At 34.2% G+C, this 18,035-nt stretch overlaps 1 protein-coding gene across 1 annotated transcript in view; it reads right to left on the bottom strand.

Annotated features, from left to right (window-relative positions):
- Positions 1–4,032: 4,032 nt before the first annotated feature.
- EAF2 (ELL associated factor 2) overlaps positions 4,033–18,035 on the bottom strand; it is a 40,943-nt gene continuing 26,940 nt past the window's right edge. The window contains exons 5-6 of the mRNA XM_028110665.2: positions 17,553–17,813; positions 4,033–4,428 (exon numbers count right to left, since the gene is read on the bottom strand). Of these exons, the coding sequence (XP_027966466.1) occupies positions 4,382–4,428; positions 17,553–17,813 (308 nt within the window). The 3' untranslated portion in view covers positions 4,033–4,381. The remainder of the gene's footprint in view (positions 4,429–17,552; positions 17,814–18,035) is intronic.

Genomic DNA, 18,035 nt, shown 5'->3' with positions numbered 1-18,035 from the left:
TGTAATTATAACAGAGTGGAATCAACACAACAGTAAGGCAACAAATGGAACAAAATGGACTTCAGAAGACATACACAGGTGCCAAGGCATCATTAATGACAAAGTTGACACTGCAGTGCTGTGGGAGAAATGATGGTGTTTTCAATAAATAAACACCATCGAGATATCCACACGGGAAAAAATAATTTTAGCCCTTATCTTACACCATATGAAAAAAACAATTCTATATAAATTGTGGATCTGTTTTTTAAAAAATAAAGCTTTTAGAGGAAAACATCTTTATGTTCTCTGTGGAGTATGCCAAGATATCTCAAATAAGACAAAAAATATGGTTACCATAAAAGAAAAACAATTGATATTTTGGACCATATTGGATATTTGGATTATAAAATTATAAATTTATAATATTATAAAATTAAAAACTTTCATTTACCAAAATACATGTTAAGAGTGAAAAGACAACTCACAGAGTGGGAAAAAATATTCATATTACATATATCTGTCAAAGGGTTTGTGTCCAGACTATATAAATAACTCCAAAAAATCAGTAACAAAAAGATGCATATCCGGGTTGTTTAGTTTCCTATTATAAATGATACTGTCATAATAACCTTGCATATAAGTCAAATATGTCTGAAGAATAAATATCTAGAAGTGAGATTGCTAAGACAAAAGTATGTTTTTATAATTTTTAGAACTGCCTATTCATTTCCTTTGCTCATTTTCTTGGTGAGTTGTTTCTTTACTTCTTGTAAGTTTACAAAATCTATATTATTGATATTAATGCTGTCATTGTCTGCATTGCAAATATTTTTTTCTATTGACCTTGTAGTTGGACTTTTAAAGTTAAATATAATTTAAAATGCACAAATCTTAAGTGTAAAACTCCATTTTTTAATATTTGTGTAACACACAACCATCACCCAGATAAGATAAAAAATATATATGTATTTCTAGCACCTCAGTGCTGAAAGTCCTTTAGAGAATAATACTTGCTGCTTCCCTTCTGTCTCCCAAGCTGTCCTCCCCCAAGGTAATCACTTTTCTGACTTCTATCACCGTAGATTTGTTTTGTTTGTTTTGAATTTCATATAAATGGAATCATACTGTTTGTATTCTTTGTGTTTGATTTTTTTTTGCTCAACACTACATCTGTAAGACTCATCTATTTTGTCTGTAACAAGATTTCTTTTTCCTGTTGCTCAGTAGAATTCACTATGCAAATACGACACAATTTATTTCCCCATTCTTTTGTTGATGGACATTTGGATTGTTTCCAGTTTTAGGGTTGTTTATTGTCAACTTGGTTTAAGCTAGGAACTGTTTCCAAGAATCATCTTCTCTGGATGGGTCTAGGCCAGAAAAACTTAAATGAGATTTAGAAGTGGAAGTGAAGCAGTATGTATTACTTGGAGCAGTCAAAGACTGGGCAGAGGTCATGGTTAAACACCTTGAACCACTAAGGCTTTGTCCTTTGCTGATGGAACTGTGTGTGTTGGGGAGTGCATTCAAAGTTCAGGCTGTTTTCAAGTCTTCTGAGATTTTACTTTTTATCAGGCCCCTTTTCAGTGTTTTGTGCACAAGCACATAGCCCCAGGGTTAGTCAGGAGTGTATGAATAGCTTGGGGCATCTCTGGTCCCTGCTGTGCATGTGCACAGCCTCAGCTAGACTGTCCTCTTCCCAAAACAAGGATTGCAACCTCAGGTTACTAGGGCTAAGCTCTTGGCTCTACTCCACTGGCCAGCATCTGAGAGGTCACTTCCATGTAAAATGTTGCAGGGCATGAATGTCACCTACTCCTACAAACTGAATGAGTTTCCTTCATGAAGGCAGGGTAGGAGAGATATCAACCTTTTTAGAATACATTTTTATGATATTTTTTCCATTCTTGAGTTAATTTTGACTCATCTCTTAATAAATCGGAAATTACTAAAGTAATTATTATAGGAATGATATGTGAAGGATATAATCCCTGAATTCTGACATGTCTAAGAATGTCTTCTTACCAAACTATGGATGACATTTAATGTATACACTATAGATCACACTCATATCCTTGTGCAGATGCAGCTTTCCTAAATACAGTGTTTAGTGTAGTATTATGGAATGGTTCAAACCCATTGATTTTTGTTCCTTTGTAGCCAACTTACTTTTCCTACTTGCAAGCATATATCATCATTTTCATCAAACCATTCAGAACAGGTAAAGTAAAATAATATTGTGCTTATGTCAAATAACCTTATTGTAATAATCATTTCATAATATATATATGTATCAAATCATCACACTGTACATCTTAAATTTATACAATGTTATATGTCAACTACATTTCAATAAAGATGGGGAAAAAGTATTTGCTTGGCATCACGTCAGGATCATCAGATGATTCTGGCAGAGAACCTCATATCTGGTAATCTGTCTCATCCATAGCTCCCTGTATTTTAGTGTCTGAAAAAACATCAAATGAGGAGATAGAAAGGCATGGGAGATATTATTTCATTCCTCTCTAAACCACTTATATTCATCCTTAAAGGGTATAGAGAATGATATTCTAGGTATTCAGACCATAAAAAAGAACATATCTTTAAGAACATGTTTCATTTTTAGGGGAAATAATCAGAAGGAGAAAGGATGAGCTGTTTTGACTGCAAGAGGTATAGTTTGAGAACATAATGTTATGTAGCTGGCATTTTCAGCTCAGACCACCATGTACTCATTTCTGGTACAGTAATCACTAATCAAAGAAATCTTAGCATAATAAGTTTCAATAAAAACCATTATAATTTGTATTACTATGTTAAAATGATAAGCATGTTTTACTAGCTACTTTAAATATTTGAGCTTGTTTTAGTTAAGTAATAAATGACACAGCTGTGGTTCTCAGATAACTATTGATGAATAAAACAGATATAAAAATGAAGATAAAACCAGATTAGCTGAAGGTAGACCAGAGAGAGGCAGGGAGAGAGAGAGAGAGAAGAAAGCAAGAGAGATTAAAACAAAAATTTAAAGATTAAAAAAAAAAAACCCAAACTACAGAAATTGCTATGGTATTCCTATGACAAAATTTTTTATTCAATTTCAACTGCCAAAACTTGGAAGCAACCAAAATCCTTTCAGTAGGTTAGAGAATAAGTAAACTTTGGTATGTCCAGACAATGTAATGTTATTCAGTGACAAAAAGGAATGAGTTATCAAGCCATGAAAAAGACATGGAGGAAGCTTAAGTGCTTAAGTGAAAGAAGCCAGTCTGAAAAGGCAGCATACTATATGATTCTAACTATATGACATGCTGTAAAAGGCAAAACTAAGGAGACAGTAAAAGATCAGTGCTTGCCAGCATTTGGGGGTGGGAGAAGGAATAAACAAATAGGCAGAGCACAGGATTTTCAGGGCAGTGAAATTATTCCATATGATACTACAATGGTGGATACATATCATTATAAATTTGTCAAGACCCACAAATTGTACAATACAAAGAGTGAACTCTAAAGCAAATATGGACTTTGGTGATGACGTGTCAATGTAAGATTCATCAGTTGTAAAAATGTACCACTCTGGTGCAGATGTTTATAGTGGGTGAGGTTGTGTGTGGAGGGGACCAGGGAGTATATGAGAATTCTCTGTACTTTCTGCTCAATTTTGCTGTGAACTGAAAACTGCTCTAAAAAGTGAAGTTTAATTAAAAAAAAAAAGAACTTAAAAAAGAAAAAAAGAACTTGCTGCTGGTCAGTGTCTCTCAACTATAATCTAATCTTTATCATTTTCTCCAAATTCAAAAATACTATAGATGTAAATATTATTTATCTACTCAACACAATTGTTTATTTTTTTCAAAAGCAAAATTTTAAAATGACAAAAAATATAAGAGGTACAAGAACCGTTTTTTTCATTAAAACAATTATCTAGCTTTACTTTTACCCTAAATTATAGCTTAATTTTGTCAAGAGTTAAAGTGTTCTCAACCAAAATTTAAGGACTATCAGATATAAAAGGCTCAGAGACATAATTAAAACCATGGTCATTTATTATAAATCAATTGCTTTGACATTTCACAATTGGGAGACAGCAGTGTTTTAAAGCAGAGCATTGAACTTGAACTCTAGAACACCTGATCTGCTACTTTAAGTAATAACATGTGGGCAAGTTACCTAACGTCCGTTTTCTCATCTGTAAAACCTAATAAATGGAAAGCACATGAAAATGCTGGTACTTTAAAAAGGTCAAAAATATAACATCAACTGAAAATTTTGAACCAAATTTAATTTCTTTTATCATCAAAGGTTAAGATACATTTTCTTCAGTATTAGGAATCTTTATTGTTAATATAAAATAAATTGTCACGTCTTACAAATTTTATATTTATAGCTGAATGTTTCTTCAATCATCACTGTCACTTCCTGATTCACTCAGCTGCAAATCATTTCCTAGAATAAAAAAATAGCAAAAGTGTAGTAATTAAGTATTTAATATTTTCATATTCAATATATTTACTTTTGGATAACATAAATATCATGCAAAATATAACACCATGGGTGATCCTATTTAGCCAGCATTTTGTCATTAATAATTAGATTGCTTATCCTATAATTTAGTCACATCATTGGTAATTCCCAAAATTAATACTGTTTGTAAAGAAAACATACACCATCAATCTTCAGCATAGTTTTGGTATCATCTGGCATCTTTTTTAGTCTTCTTTCACATACCAACACCGCCTCCTTTGTTACTCCCACTGATTTAATTACATCAGGTAATGAGAAAAAATGTGGTTTAGAAGATCAGCCTAAATCATTTTGAAGAGTGGAATGTTATGCAATTTTGTACATAAAATTCAGTCAAAATATTAAATAGTATATTTTAAGAGTAACTCATCCTTTGTTCTGTTTGTAATTCAATGATGTGTTTACAGCAATGGAACTTACATTCCAGTGGGGAAAACAGGCAGTAAACAAACAAATATATAAGATGATGCCAAGTAGGAATAAATACTATGAAAAATGAAGATGGGTATGAGAAGAGTGGTGAGAGGTGCTGTTTTAGATAGGAGAGTTGATAAGGCCTCCTTGAAGGGTGACATTTGAACAGAGATCCAACTGTAGAAAGAAAGTCATAATAATGTGGATGGGGGGCAGATACTGTCCAGGCTCAGGAACAGCAAATACAAATGCCCCAAGGCAGAAGCGTGCTTGCTATGTTCTCTGACTGTGAGAAGGCCCTGTGGCCAGAGTGGAATGAATGAGGAAGAGATGATAGGAAATGAGGTCAGAAAGATATCCAGATATCCAGAAGACTGGTTTGTAGATTATGCTAAAAACTTTGGATTTTGTTTGAAATGTAATGGGAATTCATCAGAAAATTTTAAGCAAGCAACTGACTTGAAATGTTGTTTAACATGAATATTTTATAATGGTATGTATATACAATAATATACTATAATTGTACTGCAGCTTCTCACATAAGAAATAATATAGGCTTTGACTCAGGTGGCTCAGATGGAGGTGGTGTTAAGCAGTTGGGTTTATAATATAAAGAAAGAACTTACAGGACTATCAAAAGTACTAGATATAGGGCTTGAGAGAAAGAAAAGTGAAGAAAGACCTCCAGTGTTTCTGATCTAAACAAGTGGATGGTGGTATCATTTACTGAGATAAGAAATGCCAGGGGAACAAGATTGTGTGAGAAAAATCACAAGTTCAATTTTCAATATGACACATTTGAGATACACAGCAAATATTCAAGTAAATATGTTATAGGCAATTGGATATAAGTCTGGAGCTCCAGGTAGAGGTTACTCCTGGAAATAAAGATTTGGGAGTCACCAACTGCAGGGATTTATTTGAAGATATGGGATTGGATAATATCATTTGAGTAGTAAATTACAATGGCTAAAAACATTCTCATATTTTTAAACTACTCCAAAATCAACAAAAAGCTGGCATAATTTGAAGCTAATACCCAGTTTAAGAGGAGTAGTTTCTAGGCCATAAATAAGTTGTTGTAAGAGAGCTCAGTCCACTGCATGAACTCCAGAACTATTACATTATTTGATAAATAAATCTGCTAAAGCTTCTTTTGTGTATCTCATTCCCATGACCATTTTATACTTTTCAAGGATTAAGTTTCCATTTATTACACAACTCTTCTATGGCATTAGAATGTTCAACTTGATATGATGCCCATAATAAGTTTCTTAGGTCAAATCGAAATGTCCCAAGTTCCACTTTTGTTAATAGACTTCATGTTGTACAAGTTATATGCACAGTAATACCATGCTCAGGACTGACCTGAGGGAAAGAGCAGCCAAAACGCAACAGCAGAGTGCACAAAGCATACACTAGAAACATTTCTTGAAGTGCCAGGTCTTGGACAATGTACAACTCTTTTTTAATATAGCATTACTCTCAGGTGCAGGAAACATAACAAGCTTTCATAACACACAAAAGACAGAAACTTAGCCAAAATGACAAGATGGAGGAATTCTCCCTGAAAGAAAAGTCAGGAAGATATCACAAGCAGGGATTTGCTCTAAGCAGATATAAACAATAGGTCTGAACAAGAATTTAAATGAACAGTTATAAGATTACTAGCCGGACTTGAAAAAAGCATAGAAGACACCAAAGAGACCCTTGCTGCAGAGATAAAAGGACCTAAGACTAGTCAGGCTGAAATTAAAAATGCTATAACTGAGATACAAAACAGCCTGGATATAATCACAATGAGGATGGAAGAAGCAAGAATGAATAGGTGATATAGAAGATAAAATTAAATAAAATAATGAAGCTGAAAAAAAGAGGAAAACAAAACTATTAGATAACGAAGGAAGACCTAGGGAACTCAGTGATTCCATAAAGTGAAAAATATCTGTATCATAGGAGTCCCAGAAAAAGAAGAGTGGGGAAAAAGGGGCAGGAGGTTTATTTGAACAAATTATAGCTGAGAACTTAACTAATCTGGGGGAAGGAAACAGGCATTTTAGTCCAAGAGGCACAGAGAACTTCCCTCAGAAATCAACAAAAACAGGTGAACACCATGATATATCATAGTGAAACTTGCAAAATACAAAGATGAAGAGAAAATTCTGAAAGCAGCTCAGGAGAAAAAGTCCTTGGCCTACAAGGGTAGACACACAAGGTTAGCAGCAGACCTGTCCACAGAGACCTGGCAGGCCACAAAGGACTGGCATGATATATTCAACAGACTAAATGGGAAAATATGCAGCTGGGAATACTTTATCCAGCAAGGCTGTCATTCAGAATAGAAGGAGAGATAAAGAGTTTCCAAGACAAGCAAAAACTAAAGGAGTTTGTGAACACTAAACCAGCTCTGCAAGAAATATGAAAGGGGACTCTTTGAGCAGGAGAGTGAGACCAGAAGCAACTAGAAAGAAACAGAGACAATCTATGGGAACAGCAACTTTACAGGTAATACAACGGCGCTAAATCCATCTTTCAATAGTTACTATGAATGTAAATGGACTAAATGCTCCAATTAAAAGAAACAGGGAAGCAGAATGGATTAAAAAAAAAGTCCAAAAACCAAACAAGACCCATCGATAATGCTGCTTACAAGAGACCCATTTTAGATCCAAAGAAACCTCCAGGTTGAAAGTGAGGGGGCGGAGAACCATTTATCATGCTAATGGACATCAAAAGAAAGTGGGAGTAGCCATACTTGTATCAGACGAACTAGATTTTAACCCAAAGACTGTAATAAGAGATGAAGGAGGGCACTATATCATAATAAAGGGGTCTATCCAACAAGAAGATCTAACAATTGTAAATATTTATGCCCCTAACTTGGGAACAGCCAAAAATATAAACCAATTAATAACAAACTTAAACTCATTGATAATAACACAATAATGGTAGGGGACTTTAACATCCCACTCAGAGCAATGGACAGATCATGTAAGCTGAAGATCAACAAGAAAAGAAGGGCTTTGAATGACACACTGAACCAGAGGGACTTAACAGTTATATCCTGAGCATTTCATCCTAAAGCAGCAGAATACACATTCTTTTCAAGTACATATGGAACATTCTCCAGAATAGATCACATAGTGGGTCACAAGTCAGGCCTCAAACAGTGTAAAAAGACTGAGATTATGCTATGCAAATTTTCAGATCACAATGCTATGAAACTTGAAGTCAACCACAAGAAAAAATGTGGAAAGACCACAAATACATGGAGGTTAAAGAACACCCTATTAAAGAATGAATGGATTAACTAGGAAATTAAAAAAGAATTAAAAAAAAAATACATGGAAGCAAATGAAAATGAAAACACGACAGTATAAAATCTCTGGGATGCAGCAAAGGCGTTCCTAAGAGGGAAGTACATAGCAATACAGGCCTTCCTCAAGAAGCAAGAAAAGTCTCAAATACATAACCTAATCTTACACTAAAGGAGCTGGAAAAAGAACAGCAAATAAAGCCTAAATTCAGCAAGAGAAAAGAAATAATGAAGATCAGAGCAGAAATAAATGATATAGAAACCAAAAATACAGTAGAACAGGTAAATGAGAGTAGGAGCTGGTTCTCTGAAAGAATTAACAAAATTGATATCCCCCTAGCCAGACTTATCAAAAAGAAAAGAGAAATGACCCAAATAAATAAAATCATGAATGAAAGAGGAGAGATCACAACCAACACCGAAGAAATACAACTATTAAGAGAATATTATGAGTAATCATATGCCAATGAATTAGGCAATCTGGAAGAAATAGATAAATTCCTAAAAACATATAAACTACCAAAACTGAAGCAGGAAGAAATAGAAAATTTGAAAAGGCCCGTAACCAGCTAAGAAATTGAATCAATAATCAAAATCTCCCAACAAACAAGAGCCCAGGGCCAGATGGCTTCCCAGGGGAATTCTACCAGACATTTAAAGAATTAATACTTATTCTTCTTAAACTGTTCCAAAAAACAGAAATGGAAGGAAAACTTCCAAACTCATTCTATGAGGCCAGCATTACCTTGATTCCAAAACCAGAAAAAGACCCCACTACAAAGGAGAATTACAGACCAATATCCCTGATAAACACGGATGCAAAAATTCTCAACATGTTACTAGCTAATCAAATCCAACAGCACATTAAAAGAACTATTCACCATGACCAAGTGGGATTTATTCCTGGGATGCAGAGGTGGTTCAATATCTGCAAATCAATCATCATGATACACCACATTAATAAAAGAAAGAATAAGAACCATATGATCCTCTCAATAGATGCAGAAAAAGCATTTGACAAAATACATCATCTTCTCTTAATAAAAACCCTGAAGAAGGGATGCCTGGGTGGCTCAGTTGGTTAGGCATCTGCCTTCGGCTCAGGTCATGATCCCAGGGTCCTGGGATTAAGTTCTGCATTAGGCTCCTTCTCCTTCTGCCTGCCTCTCCCCCTGCTTGTCCTCTCTTTCTGACAAATAAATAAATAAATAAAATCTTAAAAAAAAAACCCTGAAGAAAGTAGGGATAGAAGGAACATACCTCAACATCATAAAGGCCATATATGAAAGACCCATGGCTATTATCATGCTCAATGGGGAAAAACTGAGAGCGTTTCCCCTAAGGTCAGGAAAAAGACAGGGATGGCCACTCTCACCACTGTTGTTCAACATAGTCCTAGAAGTCCTGGCCTCATCAGTCAGACAACAAAAAGAAATAAAAGGCATCTGAATTAGCAAGGAAGAAGTCAAACTTTCACTCTTCACAAACGACATGATACTCTATGTAGAAAACCCAAAAGATTCCACCAAAAAATTGCTAGAACTGGCATAGGAATTCAGCAAAGTCGCAGGATATAAAAGCAACACACAGAAGTCTGCTGCATTTCTATACACCAATAATGAAGCAGTAGAAAGAGAAATCAAGGAAATAATCCCATTTGCGATTGCACCAAAAACTGTAAGATACCTAGGAATAAACCTAACCAAAGAGGTAAAAGATCTGCACTCTGAAAACTACAGAACACCTATGAAAGAAATTGAGGAAGACACAAAGAAATGGAAAAACATTCCACACTCATGGATTGGAACAAATATTGTTAAAATGTCTATACTTCCCAAAGCAATCTTCACATTCAATGCAATCCCTATCAAAATAACAATAACATTTTTCACAGAGATAGAACAGACAATTCTAAAATTTTCATGGAACCAGAAAAGACCCTGAACAGCTAAAGTTATGTTGAAAAAGAAGAGCTTGTTTCCCTCTCTCCTTTTTTCCCTTTCCCCTTCCCATATGTTTATCTGTTTTCTTTCTTAAATTCCACATATGAGTGAGATCATATGGTATTTGTCTTTAAACAAGCCGTAAGTGACTCTTGACAGAGAACAAACAGGGTTGATGGAGGGAGGTGGGTGGAGGATGGGCTAGATAGGTGATGGGAATTTAAGAGGGCACTTGTGATGAGCACTGAGTGTTGTATGTAAGTGATGAATCACTGAATTCTACTCCTGAAACTAATATTGCAGTATATGTTAACTAACAAATTTAAATTAAAAAAAAAAGGAAGAAAAAGAAGAGCAAAGTGGGAGACATCACAATTCTGGACTTGAAGCTGTATTACAAAGCTGTAATCATCAAAACAGTATGGTACTGGCACAAAAACAGACATATAGATCAATGGAACAGAGCAGAGAACCCAGAAATGAACCCACAACTATATGGTCAACTAATTTTGACAAAGCAGGAAAGACTATCCAATGGAAAAAAGATATTCTCTTCAAGGAGTGTTGGGAAAATTGGACAGCCACATGCAGAAGAATGAAACTGGGCCACTTTCTTACACCATACACAAAAATAAATTCTAAAGGAATTAAAGACCTAAATGTGAGACAGGAATCCATCAAAATCCTAGAGAAGAACATGGGCAGCAACCTCTTTGACCTTGGCTGCAGCAACTTCTTACTAGACACATATCCCGACGCAAGGGAAACAAAAGCAAAAATGAACTACTGGGACTCATCAAGATAAAAAGCTTCTGCACAGCAAAGGAAACAATCAACAAAACTAAAAGGCAGCCTATGGAATAGGAGATGATATTTGCAAACGACATATTGGATAAAGGGCTCATATCCAAAATCTATAAAGAACTTATAAAACTCAACACCCCAAAAATAAAAAAAAAAATCCAGTTAAGAAATGGGCAGAAGACATGAACAGACATTTCTCCAAAGAAGACATAAGAATGGCTAAAAGACAGATGAAAAAATGCTCAACACTGATCATCAGGGAAATACAAATCAAAACCACAATGAGATACCACCTCACACCAGCCAGAATGGCTAAAGTTAACAAGCCAGGAAACAACAGATGTTGGTGAGGATGTGGAGAAAGGAGAACCCTCTTATATTGATTGTGGGAATGCAAACTGATGCAGCCACTCTGGAAAACAGTATGGAGGTTCCTCAAAAAGTTAATAATAGAACTACCCTACAACCCAGCAGTTGCACTACTAGGTATTTATCCAAAGGATACAAAAATACAGATTCAAAGGGGCACATGCACACCAATGTGTATAACAGAACTATCCACAATAGCCAAAACATGGAAAGAGCCCCAATGTCCATCAGCTGATGAGTGGATAAAGAAGATGTGGTATACATACACAATGGAATATTACTCAGCCACCAAAAGAAATGAAATCTTGCCATTTGCAATGAGTTGGATGGAGCTAGAGTGTATTATGCTAAGCAAAATAAGTCAGTCAGAGAAAGACAAATACCATATGATTACACTCATGTTGAATTTAAGAAACAAAACAGATGAACATGGGGAAGAAAGGGAAAAATAAAGTAAGATAAAGACAGAGAGGGAGGCAAACCATAAGAGACTCTTATATATAGGGAACAAACTGAAGTTTGCTGGAGGGGAGGTGGGGTAATTGGGTGATGGGCATTAAGTAGGGCACTTGATGTAATGAGCACCAGGTGTTATATGCAACTGCTGGATAACTAAATTCTACCCCTGAAGCTAATATTATACTATATGTGAACTGACTTGAATTTAAATAAATTCTTGAAAGAAAAAAAAATGGGTAGAAGATCCAAACAGACATTTTTCCAAATAAGTCATACAGACAGCCAACAGACCCATGAAAAGATGCTCAAAATCGATCATTATCAGAGAAATGCAAATCAAAACCAAAATGAGATATCCCCTTACACCTGTCAAAATGGCTAAAATCAAAAAGACAATAAATAATAAGTGTTGGTGGGGATGAGGAGAAAAAGTAACCCTCATACCCTGTTGGTGGGAATGTAAATTGGTGCATCCACTGGAAAACAATATGGAGGTTCCTAAAAAAAATTAAGAAGAGAAATACTATATGATCCAATAATTCCACCACTGGGTATTTACCCAAAGAAAATGTAAACCCTATTTCAAAAAGATATATGCATCCCTATGTTTATTGCAGCATTATTTACAATAGCCCAGATAATGGAAGCAACCTAAGACTCAAAAGGATAAAGAATATGTGTTATATATCCACAATGGAATATTATGCAGCCATAAAAAGGATGAGATCATTACATTTGTGATGACATGGATGGACCTAGAAGTTATTATGCTAAGTGGAAGAAGACTGAGAAAGACAAATACCATAAAATTTCACTTATATGTGGAATCTAAAAAAAAATGAACAAAAAGCAGAATCAGACCTTAACTCCAGAGAACTGAGGGTTGCCAGAAGGGAGGAGAAATAAGGACAGGCAGAATGGGTGCAGGTGAGTGGGAGACACAGGCTTCCAATTATGGAATGAATAAGTCACAGGAATAAAAGGCATACCATAAGGAATATAGTCATTGATATTATAATTGCATAGTGACAGATGATAGCTAAACTTGAGGTGAGCACTGTATATTCCATAAACTTGTGGAATCACTATGTTGAAATGTAACATTGTGTGTCAACTACATGTAAATAAAACAATCTTTTAATAAATAAATAAATTTATTATTTAAAAGTACATGCAGACATATGGCTACTTTGTCATCTTCTAGTATAGCCATGCTTGAACATTTTACAAAGTAGAATGTGTATTACTTTACTATAAGTTATTTTAATTTTGTCTTAATATTACATTATTTTCAAAGATGTATGTACCTAGGTGATATTAAGTTATGAAATTCATCTCAAGATAGTTAAAGGAGACTTTAAAATATGTTATAAAAAATGGTATTGGGTCTGATAAGGTTGAGAAACGAAAAAAAAAACAGGTTGAGAAACGAGATCATTGTAGTAACAGTAAGAGGGTTTATTTCCTCTTATTAGGAAACTTTGATTTGGATAAAATATATCAGAAAAAGAAATACACTATTTTTTTAGAGAATTCCCAAATGGTTACTACTAGTATAACAAATCACTACTGACTTTTGCATATAATTTTTGCATCCACAATTATTTTATTATTTCTATAGTTTGTTGATGCTCCTGAATTTTTTATGTAGACAACTACATTTTCTTTCTTGTTTTCAATCCTTCTATCTCATTTCTTTTACTTGTTTTATTGCATTTGCTAGAACATTCAGTACAATGTTGAATAGAAATCATGATCAGTCTTCCTTGTCTTCTTCCTAATTTGAATGAGAATGCTTGTACAGTCTAAATTACCATGTCAGCAATAGTTTTGTTTTTTGTAATTAACTTTTATGAAGTTAAAGAAATTTCCTTATATTGGACCTCTGGTAAAAGTTTTAAAATTAATTAATACTAAATTTTGTCAAAATCAAATTTGCTAAAACTGATCATGTGACTTTATTCCTATAATCTCTTAATGTGGTGAATTATATTGCTACCATTTCAGATATTCAACATTTCTTACATTTCTGTGATGACCCTTATTTGGTCATGACTTAGCTTGCTTATTTTAAGTGCATAGGTTATTCAATTTTCTAATATCTTCCTTAGTAATTTTGTAACTATGTTCTTTTTTTAAAAGATTTTATTAATTTATTTGAGAGAGAGAGAGAAAGAGCACATAAGTAGGGGAGAGGGAAGGGCAGATGGAGAGGTTGAGAAGCAGACTCCTCACTGAGCAGGGAGCCTGACATGGAGCTCAATCCCAGGACCTCGAGATCACGACCTGAGCCAAAGGTAAACACTTAACTGACTGAGCCACCCGGGCACCCCTGTAACTAGGTTCTTAAATAAAATTATTCTACATTGCTTTTTGTCTTGTTCCTGATTGGTTTTGATATTGAGATTATCCTAAAATTATAAAAGAACTGGGTTGCTTTCCCTGCTTTTCTATTCTCTGAAACAGTTTGTAGAAGGTAAGAATTATTTGTTCCTTGAATATTTGTTAAAATTCATCTGTAAAACAATCTTCAGTTTTCCAGCATCTAGGGAGGAGGAAGAAGAGACATTAACTTGCTGGTTTCTTTAGGCTTTCCATTTCTCTTTGAATCATATTTGATAACACTTTTTCTAGAAAAATCATCCATTTCTACCCCAAATTTACTGGGATGAAATGTTTGTGAAATTCGTATAATTTAAAAAATAAAACATACTATAGCTATAATTTTATCCATTTTTTCATTCCTAATATTTTTTGTGTCTTTTCTCTTTTTCTTCATCAGCTCTTGTTAGAGGTTGGTCTTTTTTTTTTTTTTACAGATTTTATTTATTTATTTGAGAGAGAGAGAATGCACAAGAGTGAGCGAGCACCAGTGGGAGTGGGGGTAAGGTCAGAGGGAGAAGCAGACTCCCCACTGAGCAGGGAGCCCCACCCGGAGCTCGATCCCAGCACCCTGAGATCATGAACTGAGCTGAAGGCAGACACTTAACCAACTGAGCTACCCAGGTGCCCCAACTGGTCTTTTTGTTTTCAAATAAATTGCTTTTAGTTTTGTTTATTCTCTAATATTTCTGTTACCTATAGTTTTGATTCTAACCTATATTTCTTTTTCTGCTTTCTTTAAGCTTAAAATTGTATTGTTTTTTCCTCAAGATGAATCTTTCACTCATTTGTTTTCAATTTTTTTTTTAAAGAACATTTTGAGTCTATAAATTTCCCTGTAAGTATCATTTTGGCTGTATCCTCAAATTACTGAGATATATTATTTTTGATATTGCTTAATTGTAAATATTTTATAATTTCCTTATAGTTTCCTTTTAACATGTAAGTTATTAGGCATGTGCTTTGAGGTTTCCAAGCATTCATTTTAAAATAATTTTTGTTGTTTATGTTTCCTTTGTATTATAGTCCTATAATATGATCAATAAAATGTGAATTCAAATAATGTTATTTCCTTTGTCTCAGTAGGAAATAATTTCTAAAATGTTTTATATATCCTTAAAAGAATGTCCACTTCACATGTGAACTGTAGAATTCTTATTTACTATTAGAATAGGCATGTTAATTATGTTGTTCAAGGATTTTATACCCTTACTAAATTTTGTCCACTTGATTACAGATGCATTAAATCTTCCATTATGACGAAGACTTGTCAATATCTCCTTCATCTATTTTTATTATATATATATATATACACACTTACATACACATACAACTACATTTTTTAAATATATATGCACATAAATGATGAAGATATATTATTATGGGCATACAAATTTGTAATTCTTTATCCTCCTGGTGAATTGAAACTTTTGTCATTATTTGGCCATTCAAGAAATCAGACGCTCCATTTTTACCTCTTGAGGTAGGAAGCACTAACAACATTAATAACTGAAGTTCAAAAGACCTTTCCTGGTCCCTGTTTAATTCATAGTTTCACTTTTTCTGCCATCCAGACTTGGCTCCTTCCTTCTTTAGTTCTGTTATTTGGCTAGAGCTGGAGTCAATCCTTCCTAGCTGCTTTCCTTATTATTATTAATTAACACAGTGAGATTAGCTTTAAGTAAACAGAAAGTCCCATTCTCCCCCTGAGAGTATCAACCTGTAGGCTTTCATTACAAAGTATTTACTGAGCATCTACTATGTATCAGGTACTGTGTTAGATGCTAGTATTCAATGATAAGCAAGAAATAAACATAATTGGTGTCCTCCTGGAGCTTATGTTTAGAAGAAAGCAAATCACACAAAAGATATAATTTTATAATTATGACATTTGATATAAATGAGATATTGCTCTGAAGTTCTACAAAGGGAATTTGACCTTGTCATGAAGGTGTCCTTGATAAAGTATGCCTTGAATTGTAATCTAAAGGAGAAAAAACTAACTACATTCTGAAAGGAAGGAAGTGTTTCTGCCTGAATGAATAGTAGTGTATAAGGGTCCTGAGGTGGGTGAACGTATTTGAGTACAGTGGCAAAAATTAGGTAAATGTTGCTAGAACAGAAGGAACAAGACCATTATAGCCAGATGTTTTGTCTCTATCATAAAAGAAATTACAAATGACCCTTGAATAATGTGGGGGTGGGGGGGGTTAGCGGAGCTGACCCTCTATGGTGAAAAATTTGTATATAACTTTTGGCCCCACAAATACTTAACTACTAATAACCTACTGTTGACCAGAGGCCTTACTGATAGTAGAAACAGTCGATTAACACATAATTTCTATGTTACATGTATTACATATACATATTCTTAATAACATTAAGAAAATCATAAGGAAAGAAAATACATTGATAGTACCAAAAAAAAAGTCTATTGAAAAAAAAATCCATGTATAAGTGGACCTGCACAGTTCAAACCTATGTTGCTTAAGGGTCAAATGTACTAGCTATTGAAAAGTTTAAAGCAGGAGGGGTGACAAATTATATTTTAATTATGAAAAGATCAAAATGGCTGCAATGTAAATAATGAAGCAAAAATGGTTTGACTAGGTAAGGGATGAACCAGTTAGAAAGTCACTGCAGAGTTAAAAGCAAGAAATAACAGCAAGTGGAACTAGAGTGATAGTAGTGGAGATGAAGAGAAGTAGATGAATTTGAGAAATATTAAGGAGGTAAAATAAACAGGACTTGATGAAGGATTGACTACACTCTAAAAAGGGAGAGGAAGTAAATTCTTGCATACAATTAGGCTTCTGAATTGTATCATTAGATGAATCCTGCCTTTCACTAAGAGGAAACACTGTGAGCCAATAAGTATAAGTTGGTTTTGGACAAAGTAAATTTGGGATGCCCCTACTGAAAGACGGTGTTGGACCTACTTGTTTCCAGAGCTCATAGGTCTGGGTCAGAGATGCAAATTTACAAGTTATCTATACGTAAGTACTAATTACAACAGAAATATGGAAGAAATTATCTAGAGAAAGAATGTGGAGTAAAAAGAAAAAAGGACCTAGAATTAAGGCTTGAGAACTCCAGCTCTAATGACTAAGTAGAAGGTTCTAAACTGTCAAAGGAGAAAGAGAAATGTATCTAGAGAGACAGGAGAAAAACCAATAAGACATTATGTCACAGAGTCAAAAGAAAAGGAATGATTCAACAAAAAGGTAATGGTTAATCATAGTATCAAAGGAATAAAATAAGAGTTTTTTCTCTTTATCCAAATTTTAGATCATAATCACTATGGCTCCACTGTGAATTCTTACTTTTCCAATTACTCATATTTATATATATATACTTACGTAAAGTATTCATCAGAAGGCTACTGTTGTCATGAGATCTATTCTGGCCAGCATCCATATCAGGAATCTTGCAATGTGGCATGGCAGACATGGCAGGATGTCTTGAGATATAATTCCCTGCATCAGAAGGAGAGGATCTGCACTCTTCATCGTCTGAGTCACTGGAACTATCCTCACTACTTGAAGATGATGAACTTTTGGAATCCGATGAACTATCACAACTACTCATCTGGTCCATTAGACTAGCTTCTGCCTTCAGTTCTAAAAATAAAACAGAAAAATAATACATAGGTTAAATAAATAATATTACATATAAATATTAAATAAATAAATTAAAATTTGAATGTGTTAGCTTCTAAGAAACTGTTGATGAGGAATAAATGAGATTAAACATGCATTTAGAGCGTTTTAAGCATTTTATTTAAAAAGCTCCTCTACCATTAAAAGACATAGGCAATGCCTAATCTAAATGCTACATTTATT

Source organism: Eumetopias jubatus, unplaced genomic scaffold, assembly GCF_037043125.1.
Source record: "Eumetopias jubatus isolate StellerSeaLion01/CBP00866 unplaced genomic scaffold, mEumJub1_p1.0 scaffold_1, whole genome shotgun sequence".
NCBI classification, from domain to species: Eukaryota; Metazoa; Chordata; class Mammalia; order Carnivora; family Otariidae; genus Eumetopias; species Eumetopias jubatus.
The sequence above is the reverse complement of the archived record's forward strand: the minus strand, read 5'-3'. Positions and strand labels throughout refer to the sequence as shown.